Source organism: Stigmatopora argus, chromosome 16 (assembly GCF_051989625.1).
Source record: "Stigmatopora argus isolate UIUO_Sarg chromosome 16, RoL_Sarg_1.0, whole genome shotgun sequence".
Taxonomy (NCBI): Eukaryota; Metazoa; Chordata; class Actinopteri; order Syngnathiformes; family Syngnathidae; genus Stigmatopora; species Stigmatopora argus.
In genome coordinates, this window is record NC_135402.1 from 4396953 (window position 1) to 4424586 (window position 27634).

A 27634-nucleotide genomic window follows, 5' to 3' on the forward strand; every position below is an offset into this window, starting at 1 on the left:
GTCAGCATACCACCTTGTTACCCTTGACAACTGCAGGCCACTTGATCCGTTGAGTGACTCTTGAGACAGACTGACGTACAAACATGCGAAGCCGTGCGCACACACTTTTTTAGATGATCGTTTCTGCTTACGTTTCATCTACAAAATAAAATAGTTTGAAAAGTACAATTACATTCGTTTAGGTTTCCGTATTTGTCAACCGTAGTGCGATAAACTGCAATTTATTCAGAATTAAATGAAGATTTGTTGCACTTAATTCACCACGGATTTGGCATTAGGTGGCTTTCAATTTTTGTTTTGCTGGTCTGTAAACAAGCATATTCTATTTGAATCAAATGATTTCATCGTCACAATAGCTGGAATTGTGTGTGTTTTTTTCTAAGTACGACAGTTAGTAGCCTCACCTTGCAAAATCTCTCACTAATTGATCGGCAAGAGCCTTTTTCACTCTCCCCACTTTCAATATGTATGCAATTTCCGCACCAAAAAAACATCTCACTGACTTTTTTATTCATTTTTTTTCACTCAGCATATTGGTAATTGGCAAAGAAGTAAACCACCAAACAATAGACTCACTGTGGATCGTGTTGAAAAGTCCAAAACAGTTTTCTAGTCCCTCTCCCTGACAATTATAGACATATAAAGACCTTTGAATAATGGCAAAAAATTGCACGATATAACAGATACTTTCATCTACTCCAGCAGCATTTGCATGCTATAAAAGGAAAACACACTGAGATGTTTGAGCAGTGTACCGTGATTAGTCTTTTTTTTTAAGTGGGGTATAAATGTAAACATTCTTTTAGCATTTTATCATTTAATGCACTCCTAACAACTTCTGTTAGTTTTTATTTTCCTAGCTTGTGTTTTATAGAAGCGTAAAGTGTTTTTGTACACTTGTAAATGCCATTTCAATGCTAAAAGCAATTGTTCGTGTTATAAAGAGAAAAAAAATCATTATCATTCCAGCGTGATAGTCTGTTGAAGGTTACATTAATGCATCTCTGTGTCAGCTTCATTATTTATATCCACACTGCTATTTTTCAAACGTTTTGGGCATTTATTGTGTTTAAAGTTGGATTGGCTGTAACTTGGGGAACCTGTCAGATAAATGTGAACTTCTTCATTTGTTATATTCTTAAATAACGAACCAACTTTTGTACGACTAATTTAGTTACAAGTTGCAATTAATTTGCTTACATGGCTAGCCTTAAATTGATCTCCTGTACTGGTATATATTGTTCTGTGGATAAATCATCATTGAAATGGTCCAGCCTGTAGCAATTGCAATTTTGTTATCCATAAAGCAAAGGCTATGTTGGAGAATGCAGTCTGACTCGCTAAGCGCTACGCTGACAGTGCGAGGCCTCCATTACATTCCAAAAGCACTCTGAATTTCCCAAAAAACCCAGAGTGTTGCAGAGTGTGCTTGGAGTGCATTGCTGAATGCAGTCAGAGTTGAGATCGTGACACCGAGCAGACGACAATGAGCAGCGGAGAGAGATTTGTCTCCTCAAAATGGCTGCAGTGCCAGAGAAAAATAACTCTTCTGTAGAACCAAAACATGCCAAATGAAATGTTTGTACTTTGCGAGAAAGTTGGAACGATGGGCACTATTTTTATTTGCGCTGCTGTTTTTAAAATGTTCATGTAGGCGTTCTTAAATCAATGTTTTTACCGCACTACAGTGTCGTTCATTTCTATTAATGAGCTAGAAATGGGAATCGGATGGAAACAAGTCAAAATTTTAGCCTTGTGAGAAGTGAAGTGACTTGTAGGCTTTTTTTCTGATGGAAAATGCTGTTTTTTTATTATTGTATCCAGTGTGTTTATTGGGTGTTGCAGAGTGGCCAGAAATAGAAGCATTAGAGAGAGCTTGCATTAGTTCAAGTGCAAGTTAATGTATTCGTATAGGAGCCATCCTTGAAACTCCTGGTTCAGATCAAATTTGAAATCTGAACCAAGCTAAAAAGATTTCATTCTGCTGGAGTTGTGGAGCGGGACAAAAGATATAAACTGAAGTAAAATGAGAATGAGGACATAATGGGATAGGGAAGTTGAGCTAATCTTTGCATTGATCAATATGCAAATGTTAGTTTCATCAGTTATTGGATGAACTAATGATTCTTTTATGACTTTTAACCATCATCTAAAATGATTGATGAGTTGTATGCTGTGAGAAATTCAGAGTATTAGTATCTCGGGACTTTATAACTGTCAGTCAAAAGGCCAACTCTCTCATCAACTAATTTACATCTGCTCCAGACCCTAATCCAGGGAGAGTGGACTAAAATGAACTTTTAAAGCCTTTATACAAAATTTGTTCAAAATAAGTTTTTATTTCCTTTGTCATGGCAGAGTCTTGGAAATTGGAATATCTCCCCCGATGATGTTGTGGTTTTGGATAATGTGGTCGTGATTGAGTGGAATAATAGTGTATAAAATGTACGTCTTTCAAAGTAAAGTGGTTCTGGAAAGAGTGAAAAGTATTGTAAAATGAAAGTGAAATGTGTTGAAAATATATAATGGAGTGCTCTAGCATAAGGATAAAAAATCCTCAGGCTTAAGGATTTTTTTTGATCAAGAAAAGAGGTGGACAGAACGAAAGAGAGAGAGAAGTCAAGAGGGAGAGAGTGAAAAAGAGAAATGAGTGAGAGCAAAACAGGAGGGTCAAGCGAAGGGCAAGACAAGTTGAAGTGCGATGGAAAGCGAAAAGAAAAAGTGTGTCATCCATGACAGATTTGTATTCCACTGTTAGTGGCTGACCCGAGTAAACCCTATCTCTCTTCCTTTCCCTCTCACACACCACACATACAAACGCACAACCGCAGCCTTGCTCTTTCGCCCAGATACACACACACACACACCCCTACAAGTGCTCTAACTCTGTCATCCTCAATGTGTGGAAACTAACTACACACATACAAAGTCCAATCTTCAACAGGAGTGTGCATGCATGCCCGTGTATAGTGAGTGCACAGGGGGATGGGACGCATGCGGTGTGGGAGGCGTCTGTCTGTTACCATGGTGATAATAAACCCTCTAGTCATCATTGTAGTGGGTCCAGGTAGGGATGCATATTAAGTGTTTGCTAGACAGTATGAATATATAGGCTTCCTGCATCCCTGATTGTGCATGTGTGGTCGATTGGTCGCCGGTCTTTTGGTCACGGTCTTTTGGTCGCCCCGACCGCGACAACGGGCGACCAAAAGACCGACGACCAAAAGACCGGCGACAAAACAAGGTAAAACAACACGGTCTAGGCATCAATAAAAGCCAACAATGGCCATGAGCAGTTTCACTGAGCCGACGTGTGAGTGTATAAGAGTTTGTATGTACATGCATTGTCCCCTTAAGCTACGTTAGTCAGGGTCTTAACAAGTTATCCAACAAAAAACAATAAAAGTCCGCGAAATTTGGAGCTTTTCTTTAGCCTAATAATTACTAGGGCATTAAGTACGACTAAATAGTAATTCGCAGTTTGTATTTAGGGAATTTGAGCAACGATTTAAATGGTAATTATCAATGACCTTCTGGGCGATCAAAAGACCGGCGACCAAAAGACCGGCGACCAAAAGATCGGCGACCAAAAGACCGGCGACCAATCGTCCGTGTACCCTGATTGTGCATGTTTATGTATGTAGTATATAAAACCAAAGTACCCGGAGAAAACCCACACAGGTATAGGGTGAACACGCTAACTTAAAAAAAAAACTGCACCCGCCTCATTTCACATTAGACATGGCCTCCTTGCACTATCATCATACAGCAATCCTTCACGCCTTGCAGAAGACCCTGAATACAAAAGCATGGATGAAGGGAAATATTCATCTTCCCTCCTTTCATGGGGACTGATGTTTCTGCGACTCGGGATTTTATCGATCATATAAACTAGAAGGTCATTCATCTGGCAAGCGTGCATGTGTGTGAGGGTGCCCTCGCAAATCAATCAGGCAGAGGTTTGAGGTTGGTACCTCATTGCCTCCACCTAAATGTGTTAGCATGCTGTGTGCGCATGTGTTGTCACTTAGAACATTGATCTCCTTAGCGATGAAACACATTCCCTTCATTTCTTTCCATCCTTCCATCTTGGTAAGGGAGACTGCTTGGCGAGTGTTTGTGTATGCATGACAAGGTTATTGACCGGCTACAGTCGAGCCAACTCCTAGAAATGTCCTTACAGGAAAAGGAATAGGGTTCGTGAAAAAATACAGTAAATGGCATTTGCACATGTACAAATTTGCTGCAGTCAACTTGAGTATGCCGACATCATTTTTTCAGTTGATATATGTTTGCAGAGACAAAGTTCAATTGGAGCAATCTAAAAATGGAATTATTCCAGCCATAGCATAAACTAATGAAATTCATATCGGTGGTACATTATTCATTCATTTTACTCCTTATTTTGCCTTTTAAATGATCACTTTGTCGCACTGGCGTCTGATTAATAACGTAAAAAAAAGTATTTATTGTGGATCGGTGTATTTTACTACGTATTGAAATGAATGCTTTTATTGTCATTGTTCAAGTATGAGATTTAAAGCTTCACCTTGAAGTCCACAAATAACAACAACAAATCAAGAATCAATAAATTAGTAATAAATAATGAAAAAATAAGTAGGTAGAATAGTACAAAAAGTACCAAACATAGTGGTTCATGTGGTTGATTGTTTTGAAAATGTTGTTTAAAAAAAATAACAAGATAAATAAACCTAAAGGAACCTGTGACAAAAATAGGAAAGGAATGCTAAAACAAACTGTGTAAAAGTGCACTAAACAACCTTCAGGCAATGGAAACTCTACCGTTTACATCTATTTAATTTTCATCTACACAAGCACACACACCTCAATTGCACACTCAGTCACCCGCTGTGGTGGAGATTTACGAGAATAAATATGTTAGTGGAATTTAACCAGAACCTGTGTGTGTGTGTGTGTGTGTGTGTGTGTGGGTGGCAGGGTGGGGGTTCATGGCAGCTGGCTGAAATGAGCCCTGAAATTGAGTGCAGGGAGAAAAAGAGAAGTATGAATTTTGAAGCAGGGTGAAGTTGGAGAGTGAACAGGCACAGCAGCCTCTTCTGCATAAATAGAGGTTAACAAAGACAATCAGACATGAGTGTTAGAGAAATATCAATTGGCAAGCAATTTGAACGAAGATAGAATTGATTTAAAAGGTATATCTTACATGGGATTGGTATTTGCTGTGCTTTGGCCGAATAATTATCTACACAATCTGATGGATAACAATGGATAGGATGGTAGATAAAAACAGTAAGCAATCAAAAGTTATGAAATATGCAACAGCAAAAAAAGTTAGGTTATAGAAATGTAGACTTTTTTCATGTGATTTGTGGAAATACATTTTTACAATGCTATTCAATTTTCTTTTCCATTTTCTTGACTTGTTGCAAAGGTTGCATCGATTGTATGCATCGATTGTTTTTGTTAAATAACAACTAACGGAAACAATATAATACTTTCTGTCAGTCTCGAAACCCTCCGTGGAAACCAAACTCTGCTCAAGATCACACAGGCTCCAGAATCAATATAAATGCAGAGTAGCTTTTAGATGTTTCACATATTGATGAGGCAATGGGAGGTTATTTATGTCTGAGAGGGTGCTCACATCTGGTATGAATTTAGACACAATGCAGACTGTCGTTACCATTCAATCAGATGCTTGTCACGATACTCTGTTGTGTCTGACTATTATTTTTGTATAATCTATTTTGGGCTGAGACACTTAGCCATACACTGAACCTCCTTGACATTCTGGGCAATTGACCAAGGAGAAAAAAATCCAACCTGGATTACGGGTAACCTGAAAGTTTTAACCTGTACTGACCAAACGTTGTTTTTCTTTTGTCTTTTGCCCAATATTTGTCAACAGTGTATACCGTCTTCCCTCAATGAGAAAATCAATGCTCCGATGTCAATATTTACGTTGAAATGTTGAATCTTTTCACCTAACTGGCTATTATGTTGGAATTTCTGCCAATATTTCTTCTTGTCCTGGGATCTTTTTTTACCATTATTCTTCTTCCTCCTTTTTCTTCCTTCTTGTCTCTTCCATGTCTTTTTATGTTTCTGATGTGTTCTTGTCACCTCCATTATTTGATGCTTTCACATTTACTTTGCTTGTCACCTTCTCGCTGCACCTGCCCTCCTCCAATCCCTGCTGTGGTCCTTCCTCTCCCTTGTCCTCCCTGCATCTCATCCCTCCCTCTACCCTGGATGAAATGTCCACAGAAGCCCCACCCACTCAGTATAGACCTGTCCACACACCTCCTCCTGCTCCGCCTGCTCCTTCTGGCACCCCTTTGACTTACTCCTCCTCCTCTGATCCCCTACCAGTGTCCCCCAGCCCAGGCGTTGCCCTCCCCTCCGCCCCTCGCGACCTGGTCCCTGTCCTAGTGTCCAGCCGATTTGTCCGACTCAGCTGGCGCCCCCCGGAGGATACTGGAGGATCAATAAAGACCTACGGCATTTATTACTCCCAAGATGGCGTTCAACGGTAAGACTGTTTTATTTGTTGCGCTTCGATTTGAAAGTAGACTTTAATCCTACATTATTTAGTTTAAGCCAAACTCTCAGTTGGTTACAACAGAGCACAAACATGAATAGTAGCTTAAATCGGAGGTGTCAAAGGTAAGGCGCATGGACCGGAAGTGGCCCGCTAAGGGTGTCTGATCTGGCCAGAAACTTTCAATGGAAATGCCCAAAAATCAACAGTTTTATGTGGACAGTTCTTTCCTTTCAACAAAGCAGGAGAGCATGAGATTATTTGGGGAAAAGTGTGTATATAGTATACCTTTCTAGGAACAGTACGGGGAAGTACAACGTTAGATCTAGGGGGACACCTACATTAAGGGATAATTAGATGATTGTGGTGTGGTGTGGTGTGGAAGAACTCTTAGTCCACAAATAGCTCTGATCTTTTGACCGTGGAATGGAGTGCAGCACACATTATGAGCGGGGCCTCACCATTTGTAACATTTCACTGATATTTACTCTGAAATCCTGCTTTTATGACAGACAACATGTAATTTTTCAATCCATGGACTGAATTCCATGTCTTATGCTTTCTCATTGCTATTGAGGTAAACAATTCAAGGTAATGCTAATGCTGCCGTAGTTAAAACTAAATCTGTTGTCTTAATTTGCCAAGAGCCAAACAATCAATACTCCGCTCGGATGATTTTACCCTGGGGTTTGTTTTATTGCTGACTTTCTACCATCTCCGTTGAAAAGAGCAATAAAGAGGATTGTGCTATTGCTGTATTCCATAAAGGGAACTAACGGCTTCAATTAATTTGGCTCTGAGTAAATACACACTCTAAATGAAAAGGTAATCAAAGTTATAGTATCAATGGTTGCACATTCCTTGATTGGAGTTGGTGGGCATTGTTTTTCCAAGGGTAAAACAAACTTTGTGTGCATTACACTGAAAATTCCAAAGAGGTGGGGTCACTTTGAGATTCACCTTAAATTAACTTTGAAGAGACCATATTGCATTTATATTTACATGTTTATCAGGATTAGTAAGAGAGGTAGTTGTCTGAAACCCCATTGATTTAATAGCATCCATAAAACAGCATGTGTTCAGTTTTGGAGGGAAAAGATGGTCTCAAGCATAAGGAAATTTGCAAAATGAGTCTTTCATTGCAAATATATATAAAAATAAAAGTTAAGTGCAAGGGGATCACAAAATTGACAAAAGAAGGGATGGACAAAATGCTTTATTACTATGGCAAAATCCAACAATGGTTGGGGATAGACCGAGCTAAATAATTGCAAACAAATTGGAAATACCATCGCGTTGGATTAAAGCCAGCTGATTGGTCAACACAAAGGGAGCAGGACTGACTAAAACAATGGAAACATTACGAACTGCCAAGTAATTAAAATAATGACAATAGTAATCGTAATAGTGAGTGCTATTCACATTGCTTGTTCTGATTTCAGTCCTGTTCAAAATCACTCCAGACACAGTTTAGACGTAAATTTATTTCTATTGTTCTTGCAATGACCTAATTTACTCTAATTACATACATATTTTTTTCCATTAAAGCGATTATTCCACTAGTGTCATGTTGTAAGATGAATTGTGTATTTTTACACGCACATTTGGACTTGAGCTTTTGTATTAGAATGAATTTTAAATGTTGACGAATGTCGTTTTAAGGTCTTTGAAATGTTGTACTTCTTTGTGGTTAAAAGTAGCTGACTTGAAAGAACCAAAATTGTTGGGTGCAAGCAGTATGTAAGAGACAAACGGTACTTGTGTCCCTTCATTACAGCTCTGCTGCACACGGCAACTCTGAACGTTTAGTAGAAAACCCTCTGGGTGACATTGGCAAGTCCCCGGCTGATGTTAAATGGTAACCTCTGACAGTCGGAGCTCCAGCCGAATGCTTTCACATCCAAGCTTTTAAGATTTGCTACCTGAGGGACTGGCCAGCCTGCAGCATTTTAGTAGTCTTAGTCTTCAGTTAGACTTAAGAGCCTTAGAGTTTTTTTTTTTTACCATCAAACATCACAAAATCTGTCAGTCGTAAAGATTTAAGGGGGGAAAATAGGATGTGATTTGTCAGTCGTAAAATCTTGGAAGGATATACAGACACTTTTATCAATACCAATAACTTACATGAAAGAAGAGTGCAAGTAACAGAGCGTGATGGAGTAGATGTTACTGTTAATTATAAGGAATTTATTTTTAAAAAGATGCCTTGCTTTTTTAGGATGAAATGTTGAGAGTTCAACAAATTATTTTTAAAAAAGTTGGTGGTGGGGGGAGTCCCTGATATTTAACAAGTTTTCTTGAAACTTGAAATTTCTTTTTCTCCTTCAAACCCCCCCAAAATTCACCTTCAACAAACCCCTTTCCCTTCACCTTTTCAGCAGTAATGAGCACTGTGTGGTAGGTCAAAGCTTTCAACCAGGAAATACGTTCTGGGCAGAATCGTGACAAGTGCAATTTGGAGGTTTTGCATGTGATTCACATGAATATTTGAGGCAAGCTGAATGAATCATTCTACAATTGACTTAAATTTGCAACTCTCGACTATTGTTGGCAGGCTTGTATAACACAACCAAAAATGTTATTATTATCTTTAGGTATAGCTTAAATGACCCAATATAATGATACTGAACCTTCAATATGCAAAGTATTATTAACTAAACATTTTATTGTCAGGGGGGAGAAACTGTTTAGTACAGACTGTTTTTTTTTAATTATTTTTTTTAAATTAAAATTTCTACCATTTATAACTGCAGCTGATTTTAAAAGAGAAAAATGTTGACTTCTAGCAATGTTCAACTTGTCATGTAAAAAAATAACCATTACCAATCACTGTCTATTTAATCACATTAATCAATTGTGCAGCCCATTATTTATCCCGTGATTGGTTAGATGATGCAGGCTGACTAATGATTTTGATACTTTGAGGATGAAAAAACATGAGGATTAAAATACCTCATTTTTTTTCTATACCAAATAATAGTTTAAAAATTCAACATAATGTCAGTATGTTAAAAAATTAACCTTTCTGAAGTTGCTACTAATTCTTGGCCTACTAACTATGTATGTACATTTGAAGCATTTCAAAACTTGTATATTTTTGTCAACAGTTCAGTCGCAAAACGATTATTTCATTCAGTCATTAGAAAAACTGTGTAGTTTGAGTTCTACTGATAGCAATCAAATGTTTTTATAATGGCATCAAATTCAGGGTTCAAATGAGCTGTATAAGGCAAGCTGTTAAGAGGTAATACATCATAGTACACCATAATAGGCTGCCAGGCTTGAGCACTGTACTGTGAACAGATTTAGTTGACTCAGATTGATTTGTGACTACACCAGAGACATGATGGTGATAGCCATATTCTCATTTAAGGTCTCATCAAGAGACATGAACACTCAACCTTCGTGTCTGTAATGTCATGCCAGAATCTCATTCGCAGAACTTTATTGCATCTGAAGTCATTCACAATAGATTATGCCATATCGATAATACTTTTCAGTATCCACACCTAAAAAGACATTGCTTTTTTGTCCTAATCATTTCGATCCACAATTTTGAAAAGTCACCAAGTCTAAAAATCTATACCCCCCAACTTTTTCTCTAGTTATTGATAAAAAAAAAGGTGCAATTTAGTGTCATAAAATCGTCTCAACTGCATCTGGGTTTATCTCATCTATGTTTTGCTGATTAGAAGACTGAAAGAATGCTGCATTTTTTGGATTAACTGTAATTACTGGAGAACTAGATAGATTATGCCTTGATTATCTGCATTGTTACACAATATAATGTGTCTATCTTTTTATTGTTGTGGAATTTCAAAACTGAAACATGCATAAGATACTCCCAGCACCAAATACAAGTCTCAAAAAATCAATCAATCTTGAAATGTCTAATACCAAAGTTGTCCTTATATTGTTTTCTGTTTATAGGGAGAGGTCGGTAAATATGTCAGAGCCCGAGTCTTTGGAGCTCATGGTTTCCAACCTGAAGCCAGAGGAGAGTTATAGCTTCCGAGTTGTTGCTTACAATGATGTCGGACCAGGAAAAAGCTCCAGCCTCCTGAGGATCACAACCAAACCAGACCGTAAGACTTTAAAAAAACAATATATTTTTCTAGAGTGGGTTTAGTATGTTGGAAAAATGCGTTTAAATGTGACTTTGTGGCTTTGGTATCATTTCTGCAGTCCAGGTACCCAGCAAGATAGAGTCACTCCGTGCTGAGGCTCTATCGCCAACCTCCGTACAAATAAACTGGGAGACTCCCAGTGCTCCCAATGGACCAATTCTTGGCTACAGAGTCATCTGGTCAGAGAGCCTTTTGAGCAAAGAGCAGGTTAATAACTACTCACCTTGTAAACCTCACACCAAATGACATATTTACTGTTAGATTCATTCAATTGTGCAGTGCATACTTCAAAATTGCGCTCTAAAAGAATTCTAATTCCTATTATTTGTGCAGAGTGCCGACGTCAACGGACTACACTACAAGCTGGAAGGACTCAATAAATTCACAAAGTACACAGTTCGCATTTTGGCTATCAACCGCTTTGGACCCGGCACAGCCTCCGAGAATATTATTGTTACCACCCATTCCGATGGTGAGTGATTCCTAGTTTATCTTCTGCAGCAGTTGAATAAACCATATTTTTCATTTATGACTAGAAAGCATGTCATGTTAGCTAATGTGAAGCTTTAGGCATCAATGCCAGGTAGCACTTAACATTTGGTGGGTTCTTTGGTTAGTTGGTGAGTGTGTATGCGCATATGTATGCACACCCCTGTTTACGCACGCTCGGATCGGGTGCTCTTCTGCTAACATTCATTTCACTGGGGACCCTGGATTTTTAATTAAACTCCTCTCAGTGTGACACTCTCATAAAGTTCACACACAGATGCACACGAGCGCACCTCTGTTCTCTCTTTAAATGCAAATATTATGTCCTTGCATTGTCGCTTTTCCAATTGGAATTTCAAGTTAAATGCATCGTAGTGAGTGGAACATCGCTAACACTTATTTTGACTCCATACAATTTCATTCAATACATTTCTACTGATCTCATCATGGACCGAAAGGATCTTTTTCTGTGTTCTGAACAGCTATCCTCATATAGAAAGATCTGTTGGAGTGTTTTGACAGATTATTCAAGACCCATAGAGAATTGTATGCAGTGTAAATTGAACGGGACTGAATGGGGGAAAAAGGCCCTCTTATTTCAATAGGAAATAAATGTTTGATTTGCTATTCTTTATTCTATTATGCAGTAGAACATTATTGAATGTCCATGTATACCCCAGAAAGTATTCAAAGTAGAGTCATAAACTGAGCTCATCTTTTCTAAAATGGGTCATTGTTGCCTTCTGCTGGCGGCTGTTCGGCAGTAAAATTGATTTCAACCTTGATAATCACAATGAAGCAGATGCTCACCTGACCCACACCATTGGAAAACGGAATTGATGAGTATATATTCATCAATGGCAGGGAATGACTTCATTGTTACAGATTTTTTTTCAAAGCATTGAGATAAACTGATTTTATGTGCCACTGATATATCTGAATATGAAGGGAAAATTTTAAATCCCTCAAGAAGCTTGAAGTGCTTTATACTTTTTGATTCAAGTTAAAAATATTAAAATAAATGAACGGCTGGAAATATTTAAGCCGTTTTGCCGATAATTGAACTGTAAAGGCTGGAGTTTGTGGCACTTATTTGAAAAGTAGGGCCAATTAGAGCATAAGACATTGACTTTTTTCAATCAGAAATGTTGATTTTCCATGTATAAAGGGAACTGATCTCAATCTAACCTTTATGAAATTTGAGAATTCATGCATTTTAAGCATACTCATGCAGGTTTGGCCACTAGCATACTAGCAGATGAAACCATTGTAAAGATTAAACAGACATTTAAAAAAGGATCTTGTAGTCTCCACCATTTATTTACAAAAAAAAGGTCAAACTTTCAACGTCAATTGGACGTTCTTTTTGTTCTTGGGTTACAATAAACCGAAAGAAGACCGATTGCCCGCGGCTTTAAAATGATAGACCTAAGTGGTGCTCAGAAGGTAATGTTGCCATAAATAATCTTCAATGCATAGACAGTGAAAGATAATGGAGTCATCTGTCCAGCTGCAAGCACGCAACACAATGATCTGAGACTAAGTGAGCACGGCTACTGAGTGGTTGTATTGTGCATCTCCCCATCTGTGGCTCTGTGATAACCATGACTTGTGGCCTAATTACTCTCGCTCGCACCCAAGTGCATGTGCACGCACGCACATTTACCAGTAGCAGCTGAATCAATAGATAAACCGTGAACAGTTAATCAGGTAGGCAGTGAGACAGTGTGCATTCAAATTGTCCGTCCATCTTCATCTGCCTATGAAGAGTTCAAGAGAGCATCAGCCCCAGACTCGGGATGCAATCTTATAATACAATTCCAAATTTACCAGGTTTTGGATTAGATGTTTACTGTATCTAGTGGCTTTGCTGTTGGCATGAGATCTAAAAGCACTAAAATGAGGGTTTTTCACTCGAGGTAGGTCACAAGGCTTTCAACAAAGGGCAACTTGGAGAAGGATGTGTGTATAAATACCACACTGAGATGTTTCAAGTGAGATTTGATCTCTCTCTCTTTAAAACAATGTATTTGTTACGTACAGATACCTTGGCATACTGCATTATATATACTTTTTATCATTAGAAGACATCCATAGAGATCAAATGTTCCTCTGTATAAAAAATTGAAGAATAAATGTTCATTTTCATTTCATTTGCATTCTTTCAGGGGTGCCCTGTAAATAAATTGAGCTCCGCAAACTCTCCACACCCACTCATTCTCATTCTAGTCACAACAGCAATGTCACTGCACAGCACATCACCGCAGTGGACTCATAATTGGACTCATACCCGCAGCCCCTGACATTAGAGCCTTGCAAGATTGCAAGGAGGATGAAACCATTAGCTTAAGTAGCTATCTGCTATTCCTCTTAAAGGTGTCACAAAATGAGGTTTAATCTGACTGCACTACCTGCTTGACTCTGTTAAAGCCCTAAACCCTGTTTGCAATTGGGTCGCAGCACTATCATATGCTCAGAGCACATCGCCACACACAGACTTTTACATCTTACATCAGGCCCCGACATGAGGAATGTCAATGGTTGTGAGGAGAACACACTCAGTACTACTCAGAATCCCTGAGTAGGGCCTTTACACTCCAAGGGACTTCTCAATATATGCTCCATGAATTGTAATGAATTTCCGATTTGTATATTTTCTATTCATTTTATTAAAAATGAAACAGCACCTGTTAGAAATGGTCCACTTTTATCCTTAAGTGATTCTTCAGTTCTTCGGATGTCTTTTCTCAGTAATATCGTTGCTCGTCGTGACTCCTAGAATGACGGTCCTACGTAACAATATGTGAAAATATTATTTTTGATGGGTTCCCAGAAACTGTATTAATAGAAATCTAAAATAATATGCGGTACACATGAACATTAAATCCTTAGAACATAGATTTTGCTCCTGAGGATGTGTTTTAACCAGCTCTTTATATTTTTTCTCCTCTACAGTTCCCAGCGCTCCCCCACAGAACATCACCTTAGAGGTTGTGCTTTCCAGGGTAAGTTGACATTGAAACTCAAATGATAATTGCTGACGAAAAACCAACATTTTGTTAGGATACACTATAAAAAAATAGCTCAAACCTGATTGTCATTGCATTGGGTGGTGTCTATTGTGAGCATTTGTTGATTAGAAGTAACATAAATGTGGCAAAACTTTAAAGAGTAACATGACTAACAGTATATATATTTAAATTTATTTTGATTTTTATTTGATTTGATTTGCTTTTATTTGGGGTGAGCTGCACAATTGATTAATGTGATTTAATAGACTGATTGGTAATGTTTATTTTTTACATGACAAGCTGAATATTGCTAGCAGTCAACATTTTTCTCTCTTTTAAATCAGCCGCAGTTTTAAATGGTAGAAAAATTAATTTAAAAAAGTTAATACAATAAAATAAACAGTCTGTACGCCAGGGGTCTCAAACGTGCGGCCCGCGGGCCAACTGCGGCCCGCGGGACGATAATTTGCGGCCCCCGTCTTAATATGAAAGATCGATTTTTTTTTTTTAATTTTTTTTTTTTTTTTTTTTTTTTTTTTTTTTTTTTTTTTACCCCTTTCCCCATGATGGCGCCGTTTAAGTGGCAGCCAGTGGCAGTAGCTCTGTCCACTCATGTTTTTCTTGTTTTACAGCATGTTTTACATGAAAAATTAGAGGGAACATTGACATGCACCTGCTTGTGGCAGGTGTGATACTGGTGTGCCGATAGCGAGCAATGATGATGTCGTGACCGGATGATTCGCCTAAAGACGTTTCGCCGACGGACGTTTGACAGACGGACAGGTCGTACTAGTATTTGTTAGTTTAATGATTAAATACAAATACTAGTATTTGTATTTAATCATTAAACGCTGTTTTCAGCTGGATTTGACTGAATTTGAGAGCATTTTGAGCCGTTTGGCGAATGGACGTCTATAGACGTTTTTTTGCCTCCATCACGATATCATCCAGTATTTGTATTTAATCATTAAATGCTGTTTTAGGATGGATTTGACCCGATTGCTGTCATTTTACGGCTCGGTTCTGCTACATCTGCCTGCCCAAGTGTGCTTATTCCCGGACTGCCATTGATGGTAGACGAACATTGATTTTTATTATAATTTGGACAACACCGGCGGCGGGCCGGATTAAAAATCCTAACGGGCCGTATATGGCCCGCGGGCCGAGGTTGAAAAACTTGTACACACACGATCCGGCGGGGCGAGCGTTCAAATCCCGTTTCGGCGAAACCTCCGTTCGGCCGAATGAACGTTCGGTGGAACGTCCATTCGGCGACCTGCCCGTCTGTCAAACGTCCGTCGGCGAAACGTCTTTAGGCGAATCATCCGAGTACCGATGATGTCGCTCACACTGGTACTCAGTGCGCTCAGGGAGGTTGTCTTTCTGCTCAGACCAACAAAAAATTAGAGGGAACTTTGGTTCGGAGCTGAATGAACCAATCACGGTGAGGTATACGGCTCTGGAGGGCGGGACATCGGCCGGGCTGTCCAGTGCCTCGCTCACTCACTCATTCATTCCTCCAATCAGCTGGGCGGAGGAGAAGCCGTGAGGCCGATCACTCCGCTCGGCGCGCACACTCCTCCGCTGCTCTCAGCATAGAACTGAATGAGGCGCTATGATCCGTGATCCAGCCTGTCTCAGTGTCTGTAGCCATCTCCGCGATTGAAACGGAGAGCGAAAGTGCACATGCGCCACAAACCCGCGCGACTGAATGTGAAAGATCAACCCGAGACTCATTCCAAGTGGAAAAACATATTACAGAGCCCCAGAGATGTCTCTTTCAAAGCCTGCCGTGAAGAGAAAGGTCGGTGATGAGCACAGACAGTTTCAAGAAAAGTGGGGAGTGCAATATTTCTTTGTTGAACACAGGGGCACCCCGACGTGTCTCATTTACACTGAAAAAGTTGCGGTGCACAAGGAATACAATTTGAAACGTAATTGTACAATGAGACATGCTGAGGAGTACGAAAAATACCAGGGAGATGAGAGAGCCAACCAGGTTGCCAGTCTTAAAACACGTCTTCTGAGGCAACAGGATCTCTTCAAGAAGGCTACCAAAGACAGTAATGCAGCAGTCAAAGCTAGCTACGCCGTTTGTGAGTTGATTGATCCTGTGCTAAGTCATCCCAAATGGCTCATGGACTTGGCTTTTCTTGTTGATATCACACATGAGCTTAATGTACTGAACAAGAAGCTACAAGGCCAGGGGCAACTTGTCAGTGCTGCCTATGACAACGTGAGAGCATTCTGCACTAAACTTGTGTTATGGAAAGCCCAGCTCTCTCAGACAAACCTTTGCCATTTCCCAGCATGCAAGGCTCTCGTGGATGCAGGCACACCATTCAGTGGTGAGAAGTATGTTGAGGCCATTTCGAAGCTACAGGAGGAATTTGATCACAGATTTGCAGACTTCAAGACACACAAAGCCACATTTCAAATTTTTGCGGACCCCTTCTCCTTTGATGTGCAAAATGCCCCTCCTGAGCTTCAAATGGAGCTCATTGACCTGCAGTGCAACTCTGCACTCAAAGCCAAGTTCAGGGAGGTGAGTGGAGAAGCAGACAGGCTTGGGCAATTTTTGAGAGAGTTGACCCCCAGCTTCCCTGAACTTTCCCGAAGGTTCAAGCGGACCATGTGCCTTTTTGGGAGCACATACTTGTGTGAGAAGCTCTTCTCCACCTTGAACTTCAATAAGTCCAAGTACAGGTCCAGACTTACTGATGAGCATCTTCAAGCTCTACTGAGGGTCTCCACTGCTTCCTCCCTCAAGCCAAATGTGACTATGTGAGAAGAAGCGCTGCCAGGTCTCTAGCAGCAAGGAGTAGGCAAAAGAAGCCGTGTTCAGAATATTTCATGTTCAATGTTCTATTCAAGTTCAGAAAGTTAAAGGTTAAAGAGCTGTTAATACAGACATTTGAAACGGAATAAAAATAATTCATTTTCTCTACTTAGCCAGCCAGTGTATATCTACTGTATGCTCATTAGTATTATTTGGTTTTATATTACTGATTGATTTATTTTTTATTCATCTTTAAGTTAATTTATTTAATTCATTATTTTTTGTTAAAAAATAAAGATATTTGATAACGTTGGAAAGTTTTATCAGTGCTTTTCTTGTGGAAATCCTGATGCGGCCCAGTCTCACCCAGACTCTGCCTCTAGCGGCCCCCAGGTAAATTGAGTTCGAGACCCCTGCTGTACGCATTCCTTGCTCTAAACAATTTCTTCCCCCTGACAATAAAATATTTAGTCCATCCAAAGCATTAGGAAATATGAAAAATAAATCCAAACATAATATGGGCTGCTCATAATTCATGTCCATAAAGAGGAGTTTGAAATTGTCTGTGGAGAGTTGACCTCATTTAGTTTCTGTCTGGTTACCGGTCTGCATGTGATTGATATTTCTCTGCTAAAAGGGCTGATCGATGCACAATGTCAGAGCTGCAATTTGATGTCAAGCAACAGTGAATTGGTTGTTTCTTTCCAAGAGACTGACTTCGGTTTGACAAAAGCAAAACTGTGCTTTGATTAACTAATGATCATTGCAATGATGTTTCCTATTCATTTTTGTTTTCATCTTTTGTTTAGTAACAGATTTAGTCATTTCCATGTGTCCAGATTCACAGTAACATGGTAATTTCCATTGTGTTCTCTACTGTGAAACATTTTTGGAAGCCATTCCTTGTCTAGAGTGGTCAGAATGAACTCTGCTCTCAGTCAGAGTCCCAGCTGGCCTTCGTATATTTGAGCTACAAGCATCTCTGCTCATGCATGAGGGTGATGTGGCTGCGATAAGGTCTTGAAATGGGAACCAAAATGAAAACGGGATTTACACACCTGTCCCATCCTTAATAACGTACATGTGCATGATGGCCACCGAATTTTGTCTATGTTTGTTTGGAAGCTTAGCAGATGTTGCCTCATTGTTGACAGAACAGTGTCACGCTCGCACACATCAGTTGTAATGAAATGTGCAAGTGCATACAATGGAGCAGGTGGTAGTTGCAGAAACTGGGACCAGCAGTAGTATATATCCCTTTTAGAGGAACGGCGATAAGCTGTGGAAGCTATGAAATTGCCCGAACAAGAGAGTATGATTTAAAAATAATAGCAAAGAATCCAAAAAATGGACCTTAAATCTTAACCACACAACTGTGGGTCTGACTGCAGTGAATGAATACAACAAAACGGCATCGTAATTCTCGTTTCTTTTGCTTTAATAACGTTTACTACAAAATGGCATAAAATAACAACAGTTGTTTACTGTACCATAAAAATTCTGATTGCGCTGCCTGATAGAATCTAATCGAATCTAGAGACAGGTTGTGATGCACATGCATAGAAAATGAAGATCTATGTTTTTGTCAGAGTAGTCCGGAATAGCATGAGTATAGAGTTACAATATGTAAATGCCAGAGTGAAATGCATTCGCTGTTCCAGCAGATCATAACAGACATAAAGTCAATTCAGATGCAACCTAATGGCTTTCCATCTATATGTGACGACCCATCCACTTGTACAGTAAGAAACCAAAAGACTTTTTTCTAAGGGCCAAAAAGCAAACTGTTTGACTTGACTGATTTCATGCATTGTTTTAAACAAACTTGGAATAACCCTGATAATTACAAGATCAGATCAACTTTTCGGATATCAGCTTCAAAATTGGCATTTCCAGAAGTTTCTTCTCCTCAATGGAGCGTTACTGTCAGAGTGGCTGCGATATTTGAACGCTTGGATGAATACAGCCCTCTGTGGGGATGTACTTTGAATTCTCTTGAGATTCCAGACAGTTTCTCTCGTGCTGGACTTTTAGGGTCAGGAATAAGATGGCATTGTGGAAATTGATTTAACATGCCAACCCTACTTTTATGTGTGAGCAGAACAGAACATTTTGTTTGCTTCCTGTTGAGTCAGAATGAGACTCAGATCAATTTAAACGGCCTCTTTGGGCCTTTCAAAAACAACATTCAATAAATTAAAAAAATCCTCTCGTTAAATTCATTCCCTACCCTTTATTCCCATGACAATGAATGATATCGGGATATTTTTTCCCTCCCAATTTTTCAAAAACATCATAAAAGAGAATTTCCAATGACCTCTTAAGTAACAAAATTGTACATGAAATACAAGAGTACCTCAGACAATGTGCTCTTGGCAAAGTAGTTGAAACCTAAGGCTAAACAATTACCCTTAAGTCACCTTATAATACTATGTACTCTACATACAAAGACAGTCGGCATGTTACTGAACATACTAATTATAAATGGTCCTGTACTATTAATTAAAAGTAGTCTGTCATTTGAAAAATAATGATAAATGGAGGTTGGGTTCAAGTGAAATAATTAAGTTTTGTTCATGCAGGTCAACATAGTAGTTAGCAAAAAGTACCCGGTCATTTTTCCCCATCTGCTTATTAAGATGGGTCTCTTTGGGAGATATGTCTTCGTACATAGTCCAACATTTATTGTAGATGAATTCAAATTTGGATTCTTGTCTGTCTCATGGGATTCAATGATCAATCCAGGGAGCATCCTAGTCCAGATTGCCTGCCTGCCTACCCTACACAATGCAACCAGATTAGCGGCGATATAAGAAGTGTGCCGATAAGATACATATCGTAGAGCTCAATCTCAAGAATGTAGAATGGTGGCGCCAAATGCCAATCCCCTATCAGATTTATTTGAAGGAATAATCGTGACAATGGACAGGCGTGCACTCTGAATGGCATACAAAACGCATCTGTCACACCACGTCCTTTCCAATCGAGTACCTGCCCACAAACACACATTCATCAACACACACTATCAGGTGTGTAAACACTCAGAATTCAATCTGGGACTGTTTGTTCATGTCCTCCGGGTGAAAGCTGCAATCACATTGTCAACCTGTGCATGTTTGGTATGCCATTCTTGGTGCACGTCTGGATACATAAACTGAATGCACCTAAACATAGGCCTCCTATTCGGTATGGTGATAAAAATGCGATTTTAATCCGCAAAATTGTCTCTTGCACTGGGCTTGTCCACATAGGCACAGTTATGTTGCGCTGGTACACTTATGTTGGCGTATATATTGTACCAGGTAGGGTTCCGTGAGTTCTAATATTGGTCTTTTTTTCTAAATTCAACATTTTCTGAGATACTGCATTTGGGTTTTTGAGGATCTGTAATCTTCTGAATTAAAGAAAACAGAATATTGACAGCTATGTGTGATGATAGTTATAATATATGACTTTCAATTTCTGAAATAATTCACATGTATTGTTCCTCAAGATTTGATTTTTTTATGTGCCTTTATGAAAGTAATGAAGCTCGTGGATGATTTGTATTTATCTAAAGATTGCATACAATTGTGGAGTTAGGAAAAGATGGGAAGAAAATGTAATGTTCAGGTTGCGGTAGATTCATCAAATATTTACACAAGAGCTGTTCACCTTTAAATTATAGATTATGTATCAATTCTTTTCTATTTTTACCATCTTGACTAAAGGTATCAGGATTTTTAGAATTACTTCTGTCAATAGCTTCTTTCCTGGTTTGAAAAGAAGTACAAAAAAATCTGGATTTTCAAATAGTGAGATATTGATGTGGCATCTGAATCATTTATGTTTGCTTAAAAAAAGTTCAAATTGATTATGGAGTGAGAAGCAAGAGTAACAACAGTTAAAATAAATGAAATTGCATGAAATAATAACTATCATTGGGCAATTAGCACCAGTTGGATTGAAGTCGTAAAACTTAGTAGCCGTAGGACTGTCAGGTTTAAAATAGGAGGCTGTTTTTACATTCTGTGAAACAAAAATGCTACCAAAAAAAGAAAATACTTAACACGGCATTTATAGTGATTTTGAACCATGAAACGAAAGAGATATATTTTAGCAATTTCTTTCCTTTCGGATCAAACCTGATTATGCGGGTTTACCTGGAATATGCAAATGAAGTGTGCCTTGTGATTATTTTTAAATGAATGAAGTCAGACATTGAGTCTCATAAGAGAATCTCCGTTCTCCTTCATGGATGGTTTGCCAGCGCGCCCCTCCATCGGTGTTGTCCCAACGTATATTTAACTTCCGTATCGTTTCCATGGAGACTCCACATCTAGCTGTGCTGTCAAAGAGGGTAATTAGTTAATGAAGCATGCAGCGACGACGGGCATAAACGAGGGAGGTTGTTTCCAAATATGGAGGTATTTGGGCAAGGTACCATTCCATCATCAGTTCTGCTATAATCCATTAGCAAGGTGAGGAGAAGCAGAGGGAAAAGGCACCTGTTAAATGTTAATGAATTTTGCGGTGGTGTGGCACTTGTCCATATAACATTGGCTGACTTTTTCAACTGCTAGTTGGACTGATGGAAAGAAATAAACATCATCAATCCGTGCAATATATATTTTTTATAACTCCTACAAGTCGCTGTTTGAATGTGCTTGGTCTTGTTCTTGAAAGCAATTCAAAGTTTCTTAATGCTTTGCATTAATAAACAATTTCAGTTTCTGTTTTGATACTGTCAACACTTGTTTCCAGTGTATGTATATTTCAAAAGTGGAGGAGATGACTCATTTTTTCAAGCTTTTAGTGAGTACCCACGTCCTCCAACTTTTTAACGGTTAAGTGCTGTATGCTGTCGTACTGAATAGAAGCTGTATAGCTCGATTAAGAAATAGCTGTGACCTTTTAGACAAACTGGAATAAAGTCTGCCTAGAGAAACAGAGAGTGAAGGGTGAAGCATCGTTTACATTAATGCATTTTGTAATCCATTAGTCTTAATTCATTAGTCGGCAACAGCCAATGCGCATATGATGGCTGAAAGCATTGTACACTCGGGTCCTGACAAACATCTGTTGTGTGTCTGTGCGTGTGTGTGTTTTGTATGGTGTATTGTACTAAACATGCAAATTCACTAATTAACATTCACTAGAACTCAACACAAACAGAAGCAATCACGGTGTATAAATATAGCCAAAACACTACTGCCTTAAATTGGACTTATTGAAATACAAATATATATATTGTATTTTTTTTAGGGTAAATGGAAAAACTGAAAGGACTGCTGTCCAATCAACCCAAACATAGGCTGTATGCTAGCTTGTCGTCATTTTATTGTTCTTTAGTCACAGTTTTTATCGTTACATGTGATTTTTTTTTCAGAGCATTAAGGTTTCATGGCAGCCACCGGCCCGCAGCGCTCAGAATGGCGTCATCAGCGCTTACAAGATCAAATACAGAAAGACCGGTCGCCGTGGAGACCAGGAAGCTATTGAGCCTAACAACCTCTGGTATCTTTTCACAGGTGAGAATTTAGTTTAGATTTAGGGGCCACGAGGGTCACGTCAATCATTTATTTTATTTTATTGTACCCTTTCGTCAAAGCAACATCAGAATGATTGGAATCATAAACGTGCTGTCAGTTAAAATTCTGAAGGTGGACAACTCATGGTCCAGCAGTACCCCTATAATCACATTACACAAATGGGCAAAAGTATGTGTAGTATGTGTTTCTAATAATAAATGATAAGGAAATCCTTAACACAGAACACCTATCAGTCTCAAGATTTCTTTCAAAGTTGAATTGAGTTGAGACTGAGCGGTTCATTATTTTTTTCCATTATCTGTCTTTTTTTTGTCTGCAAGGTATACTGTTCATTTGCATACATTTACAAAAACAGTAATATAAAAGAATGTAATAATCATTCATGATGCCACCAGCTATTTTTCCAATGTCAGATTTTCAGGATTTAAACGAAATTGATCTTTCTTTTCATTATTTTTACTGATGTTATCGTCTCTTTTTGCTCATGTCCATGTAAGAATTGTGTGGGGGTGTTTCTCTGTGTGTGTGTTTGGGTGTTGTGCTTTGCGTGCATGAGGGTGGATGCTTTACATCAAGAACATCTGATTAAATCTATTTTTAACGCACATTTCATTCATATTCAATCCTCACACCATTCATTGATATATAACATAGTCCTTTTTCTTTTCTTTTTTAAAACTCAGATTTCATCATTTAGTTAGTGTGTAACAATCATGTGATAGTCAGAATCTAAGGGAGCAATGGTTTGGTCTGAAATTCTTCCATATGTTAATACTCTGTTGATTTAAATGCAGATTTAAAAGTATGTTATTTGTATAATTGGATTTTTTTTCTTCTAATCTCATTTTTTTGCTGCAGGTCTTGAAAAGGGCAGTCAGTACAGTTTCCAGGTTGCAGCGATGAACACGAATGGAACGGGTCCACCCAGCGATTGGCACACTGCTGAGACCCCTGAGAATGATTTGGATGGTGAGAAATCACAGAGGCAAATCGCCCATGTGTGACTGTGGGTGTGTGTCTGCGTGCGTGTCCTTGTATTTGTGTGAGTGCAGTGATCTGTGAAACAACATGTAAATACCTCCACTATTCCAACATGCTCATAAATATTTGAGCAGTTTAAAGGGCAAGGCACATGAATGGAGGGGACTGGAAAGGATGAATGAAAAGGAGAGAAACAAATATCCACTCTAATTCTAAATATTAATGAGTTCTTGGATACATTATGTATGACACGAATATGTAAGTAATTGCGTTTCTCAAGAATCCTGAAGTTTTGTTTTAAAAAAAATGTCATCATGGAAACACAATAGGCTGTATAAGCGATTATGCTCAAACACAAAAATTGCTTCTTGATACAAGACTACTGTTGCTGTTCTTTACTAAGGTAAACCACATTTCTGTAGGCTAAAACATCGCTTGTGCTCTAATTTTATTTGCTGTAGAACTGAAAAATGGTCAGCTCAAAAGTGACAAGGGGGAAAAAACACAAGGTAACTGCATTACCACAGTGTGGGGCAGAGCCACTAATCAAGTTTCTATAGATTAGCACTGAATAAAGAGACCATAAGGGCACTAATGTGATATGATCTGACATAGAGTTTTAACGCAAAGTGACGAGGGTTTAATAGTCGAGGGAATACAAATCTTTTAAAGAATTGAGCACTGAAAATCCTTCCAAACAAATTGAAAAAACTGTATTATAATATATAAAATGAGCAGCAGAAGAGGACAACAAGACCATTCATTTATTGATATACAATTTAACAAAAAAAAGTGAAAATCTTTCTCATGTTATCCCGTTTTGGTGATGATTTGTCCTGTGTCCTTTTACAGAGAGTCAAGTTCCGGACCAGCCCAGCTCTTTGCATGTTAGACCACTTCCCAACAGTATTATCATGTCATGGACTCCTCCTCTGAGTCCCAGCATCCTGGTCCGAGGTTACATCATCGGTTATGGCGTAGGAAGTCCCTATGCGGAGACGGTTCGTGTGGACAGCAAGCAGAGATACTACTCCATTGAAAACCTAGGTGAGAGACTAGTCTGGCGCTCACACTGAGCATTTCAAAAAGTTTTTATTGACAACCCAAGGCCAAAACTTGCAAACAGCTGAGCCTTCATTACAAACAAGGTTACCCATTGAGCACATACGTCACCAACATGGACTACAATTTCCATTCCAATGGCAAAATATATCCTATATCTACAGAAGATGACTACCCCCTGCTCCAATGACAAAAAAGATATATTTTTCCACTTTTTACTGATCAAACTGCTCATTCCAAAAAGTCCCGTCGTATTTTAACATACAGTAATCTTGTGGATAACATACTTATCTTCAAACAAATCAATTATTTAGAGGAATTTAATAACAGAGCCGCTAAAGGTGGAAATCACCTCTTCCTTTGCACGTAATAAGCAATTTGCATGCCAAAAAGACATTAACAAATTGTGTGAATGCTTTCACACAGATGCAAATTCCCATCTCGGGTCTCTAATGGAACGGTAATGAAAGAGTCATTTTGCATGCACACAGTGGATGGAGTCTGCATACTGTATGTACATGGCATTCATAATTCATGGTGATCATTAATGTAAGCAGTGCAGCACTTGGGGAGAAGAGATGTTGTTTGTTTAACTGATGCAAGCGTCGGACGCCTAACGGAGAACATGCAGCATCATCACTTCATGAGCGCGCTGCTATAATAAGGCAGTGCGTGATGATCGCTTGCTCCCACTGCAACAGTCTTCTTTTGCCATCTTTAAGGATGGACAAATTGCCAAGATTAATTCAATGCCAGCTGTGCTCTTATAACTACATGAAACAAGTAGTTTTTTGTTTCCAAGTGGCATTTCTTCAATTGTTTCGTCACACAATGACGGAAAATTTGGAAATTTTGAATACATCCTCCATTTTAGCAATACCCAACTTTATCTGGTTTAGTGGGGCTTTTTCCATTTAGTTTGGACCGCAGCAAATCCCAATGATGACAAGCCAGGGAGAAAAAAACATCTGTTGCATGGCGTAATCAGGCACTTTAAAAATTCAAAGTAGTTATGGTGAGGCATGTCATTAAGTTTGTTAAAAAACAAGATCTAGAGAAAACTCATTTTCCATTTTAAGTAAATTAATAGATCAGGTTTCATAAAATGATGCTGCTTACTAACAGGAAAATGCTTCACACTTGAAGTGGATCAAAAGCAACACAAAATGTACACAAATACAAAATCTTCATTTCACTCAGTTATTTTCTTTATTCTAATTTACTGATCTTTCAATCATAATTTCAAATACATAATTGCCCATTGCCTGTTCTATCAACAGGAACACAATATTTGGGAATTACCTATATTTTTTGCACAATAATGCATACTTTAAATCTTAAAATATAACCCAGTGCGCCTGATATGAGTTCTTGTTGTTTAAAGTTCTTGAAGCTATTTTTTAGATGCACAAATGAGCTTTACAGCCTTGTGTGCCTCTAAAATGAATCCAAATTCAGGAAGCAAATTAAAAAGGTAACGTCCTTAAATACAAGATGAGCTCCATGTCACCTAAGAACACCTCTCGCTATTTCTGTCTGGCAGAGCCGAGTTCACACTATGTGATTTCCCTGAAGGCCTTCAATAATGCTGGAGAAGGAGTACCGCTGTATGAAAGTGCTGTCACTCGATCGCTGACAGGTAGGAATTTCATAATTACTACAACTGTACTCCATCATTTCAATTTATTTTAGCTGTTAAGAAATATGGCCGGATCCACGACACATTCAGTAGCATTCATGGAACTTGTAGGATTACAGCAACATAAATATGACAACATACATACCGTGAAATTCTTCCGTGTCCTCTGAACAAAGAAGAAAGGCTGGTATGAAACATAAAGCTCTTTGCCAGGTTTTATAAATCTAATAGTTCTCTGCTCATAAAGCTGCTTGAGACTGAAGTAGGAAATCACTATCAAATCAATAGATACACTTGGGGTCCACCACCAAACTCAATGGTAAGATAATATTGTCGTCATGAAGAAAAATATAAATTGAACAACAGTCCCTAACAATGCACATCATTATTTATGATGACCTTTTCTTTCGGCGTTGTATTTTACTATTTTTTTTGCAATGCAGTTGGGATGGTGATTAGATTTAAATACAGACCAAAAAAGTGCCTACTTTTTCAGATATATGCATATACATATGTATCTACATATATAGATATATGTAACCCAGAGCACCAATTAAATTCTGATAACCCAAGCCAGTTTTTATTTCTCCTAGCTGTTTTCTTTGTCCCTAACTGTGTTTCTGATTTCACTAGGTTATGACTGTCCCTCAATCTGTGCTAGCAGAGCTGGAATAAGCAGACCATTATTCCAAATTTTATTCTCTTAATGAGCAGTGCTCATTCCAGCTCTATGATGACATCTATGAAAGCATCTGTTTGTATTCTACTGCCTTCGGGTCTCCTCAAGGATGCTGGCTACTGCTTCAGGAGTTACTTTCGTAACTCCTGTAAAGTAGTCAGTTGTTGCATTTCAGAAACATAAGGGCCTCTGAACATCTAAATTTCAAACATTGGAGAGAAAACTCAAATGAATACTAATGGGAAAAAACTAAGAAATTGCAACAAAATATAACAAGTAGAAATCCTTTATATGCAAATTGTATTTTTTGACCCATTAATATAAAGGGTTAATTGCAAAATGTTTCTGAAAGCACTTGAAGGAAGCAACTCAACTCTCTGAAAACACAGATCAAAACATGAGTGTCTTTGGTGTACCTGTTTTTTGACACCAAAATTATTATAATAGTTGGGAAACAAGATAGTGTACCAAAATTTATTCATAGGTTGGATAAAATCACCATGTCAAAGTTGTTTTTAATGAAAAACCAAACCTAATTCAAACATTTTCTATTAATCCAGTCCTGCATTTGTTTGCTTAATTTAAAACTGCGGTCATAGAAGCTGGTATTGATCATGATTTGATGATAACTTCATGGAAGAAAAATATTTGGAAATAACGTTGGTTACGGAATGTGATAAATCCTTTTTTGTATTCTACACTCAACACTTTAGATCTGAGTCTTCAGCATGTCTTCAATTCTTGCAGATAGTAGCTTATTATATTTCTCTCTCCTTATCTCCTTATCCTTATCCCTCCCTTTACTCTCTATTT

At 38.5% G+C, this 27634-nt stretch overlaps 1 protein-coding gene across 4 annotated transcripts in view; it reads left to right on the plus strand.

The window, feature by feature from the left end:
* Positions 1–27634, plus strand: part of dcc (DCC netrin 1 receptor) — a 107252-nt gene that overhangs the window by 52573 nt on the left and 27045 nt on the right. For 2 of the 4 annotated variants that reach the window (XM_077622952.1, XM_077622953.1), the window contains exons 8-16: positions 6250–6514; positions 10454–10608; positions 10709–10857; positions 10984–11122; positions 14095–14144; positions 22298–22439; positions 23319–23429; positions 24294–24488; positions 26047–26142. In XM_077622952.1, the coding sequence (XP_077479078.1) occupies positions 6250–6514; positions 10454–10608; positions 10709–10857; positions 10984–11122; positions 14095–14144; positions 22298–22439; positions 23319–23429; positions 24294–24488; positions 26047–26142 (1302 nt within the window). The remainder of the gene's footprint in view (positions 1–6249; positions 6515–10453; positions 10609–10708; positions 10858–10983; positions 11123–14094; positions 14145–22297; positions 22440–23318; positions 23430–24293; positions 24489–26046; positions 26143–27634) is intronic. The other 2 variants (XM_077622954.1, XM_077622955.1) reach the window with 1 other exon arrangement.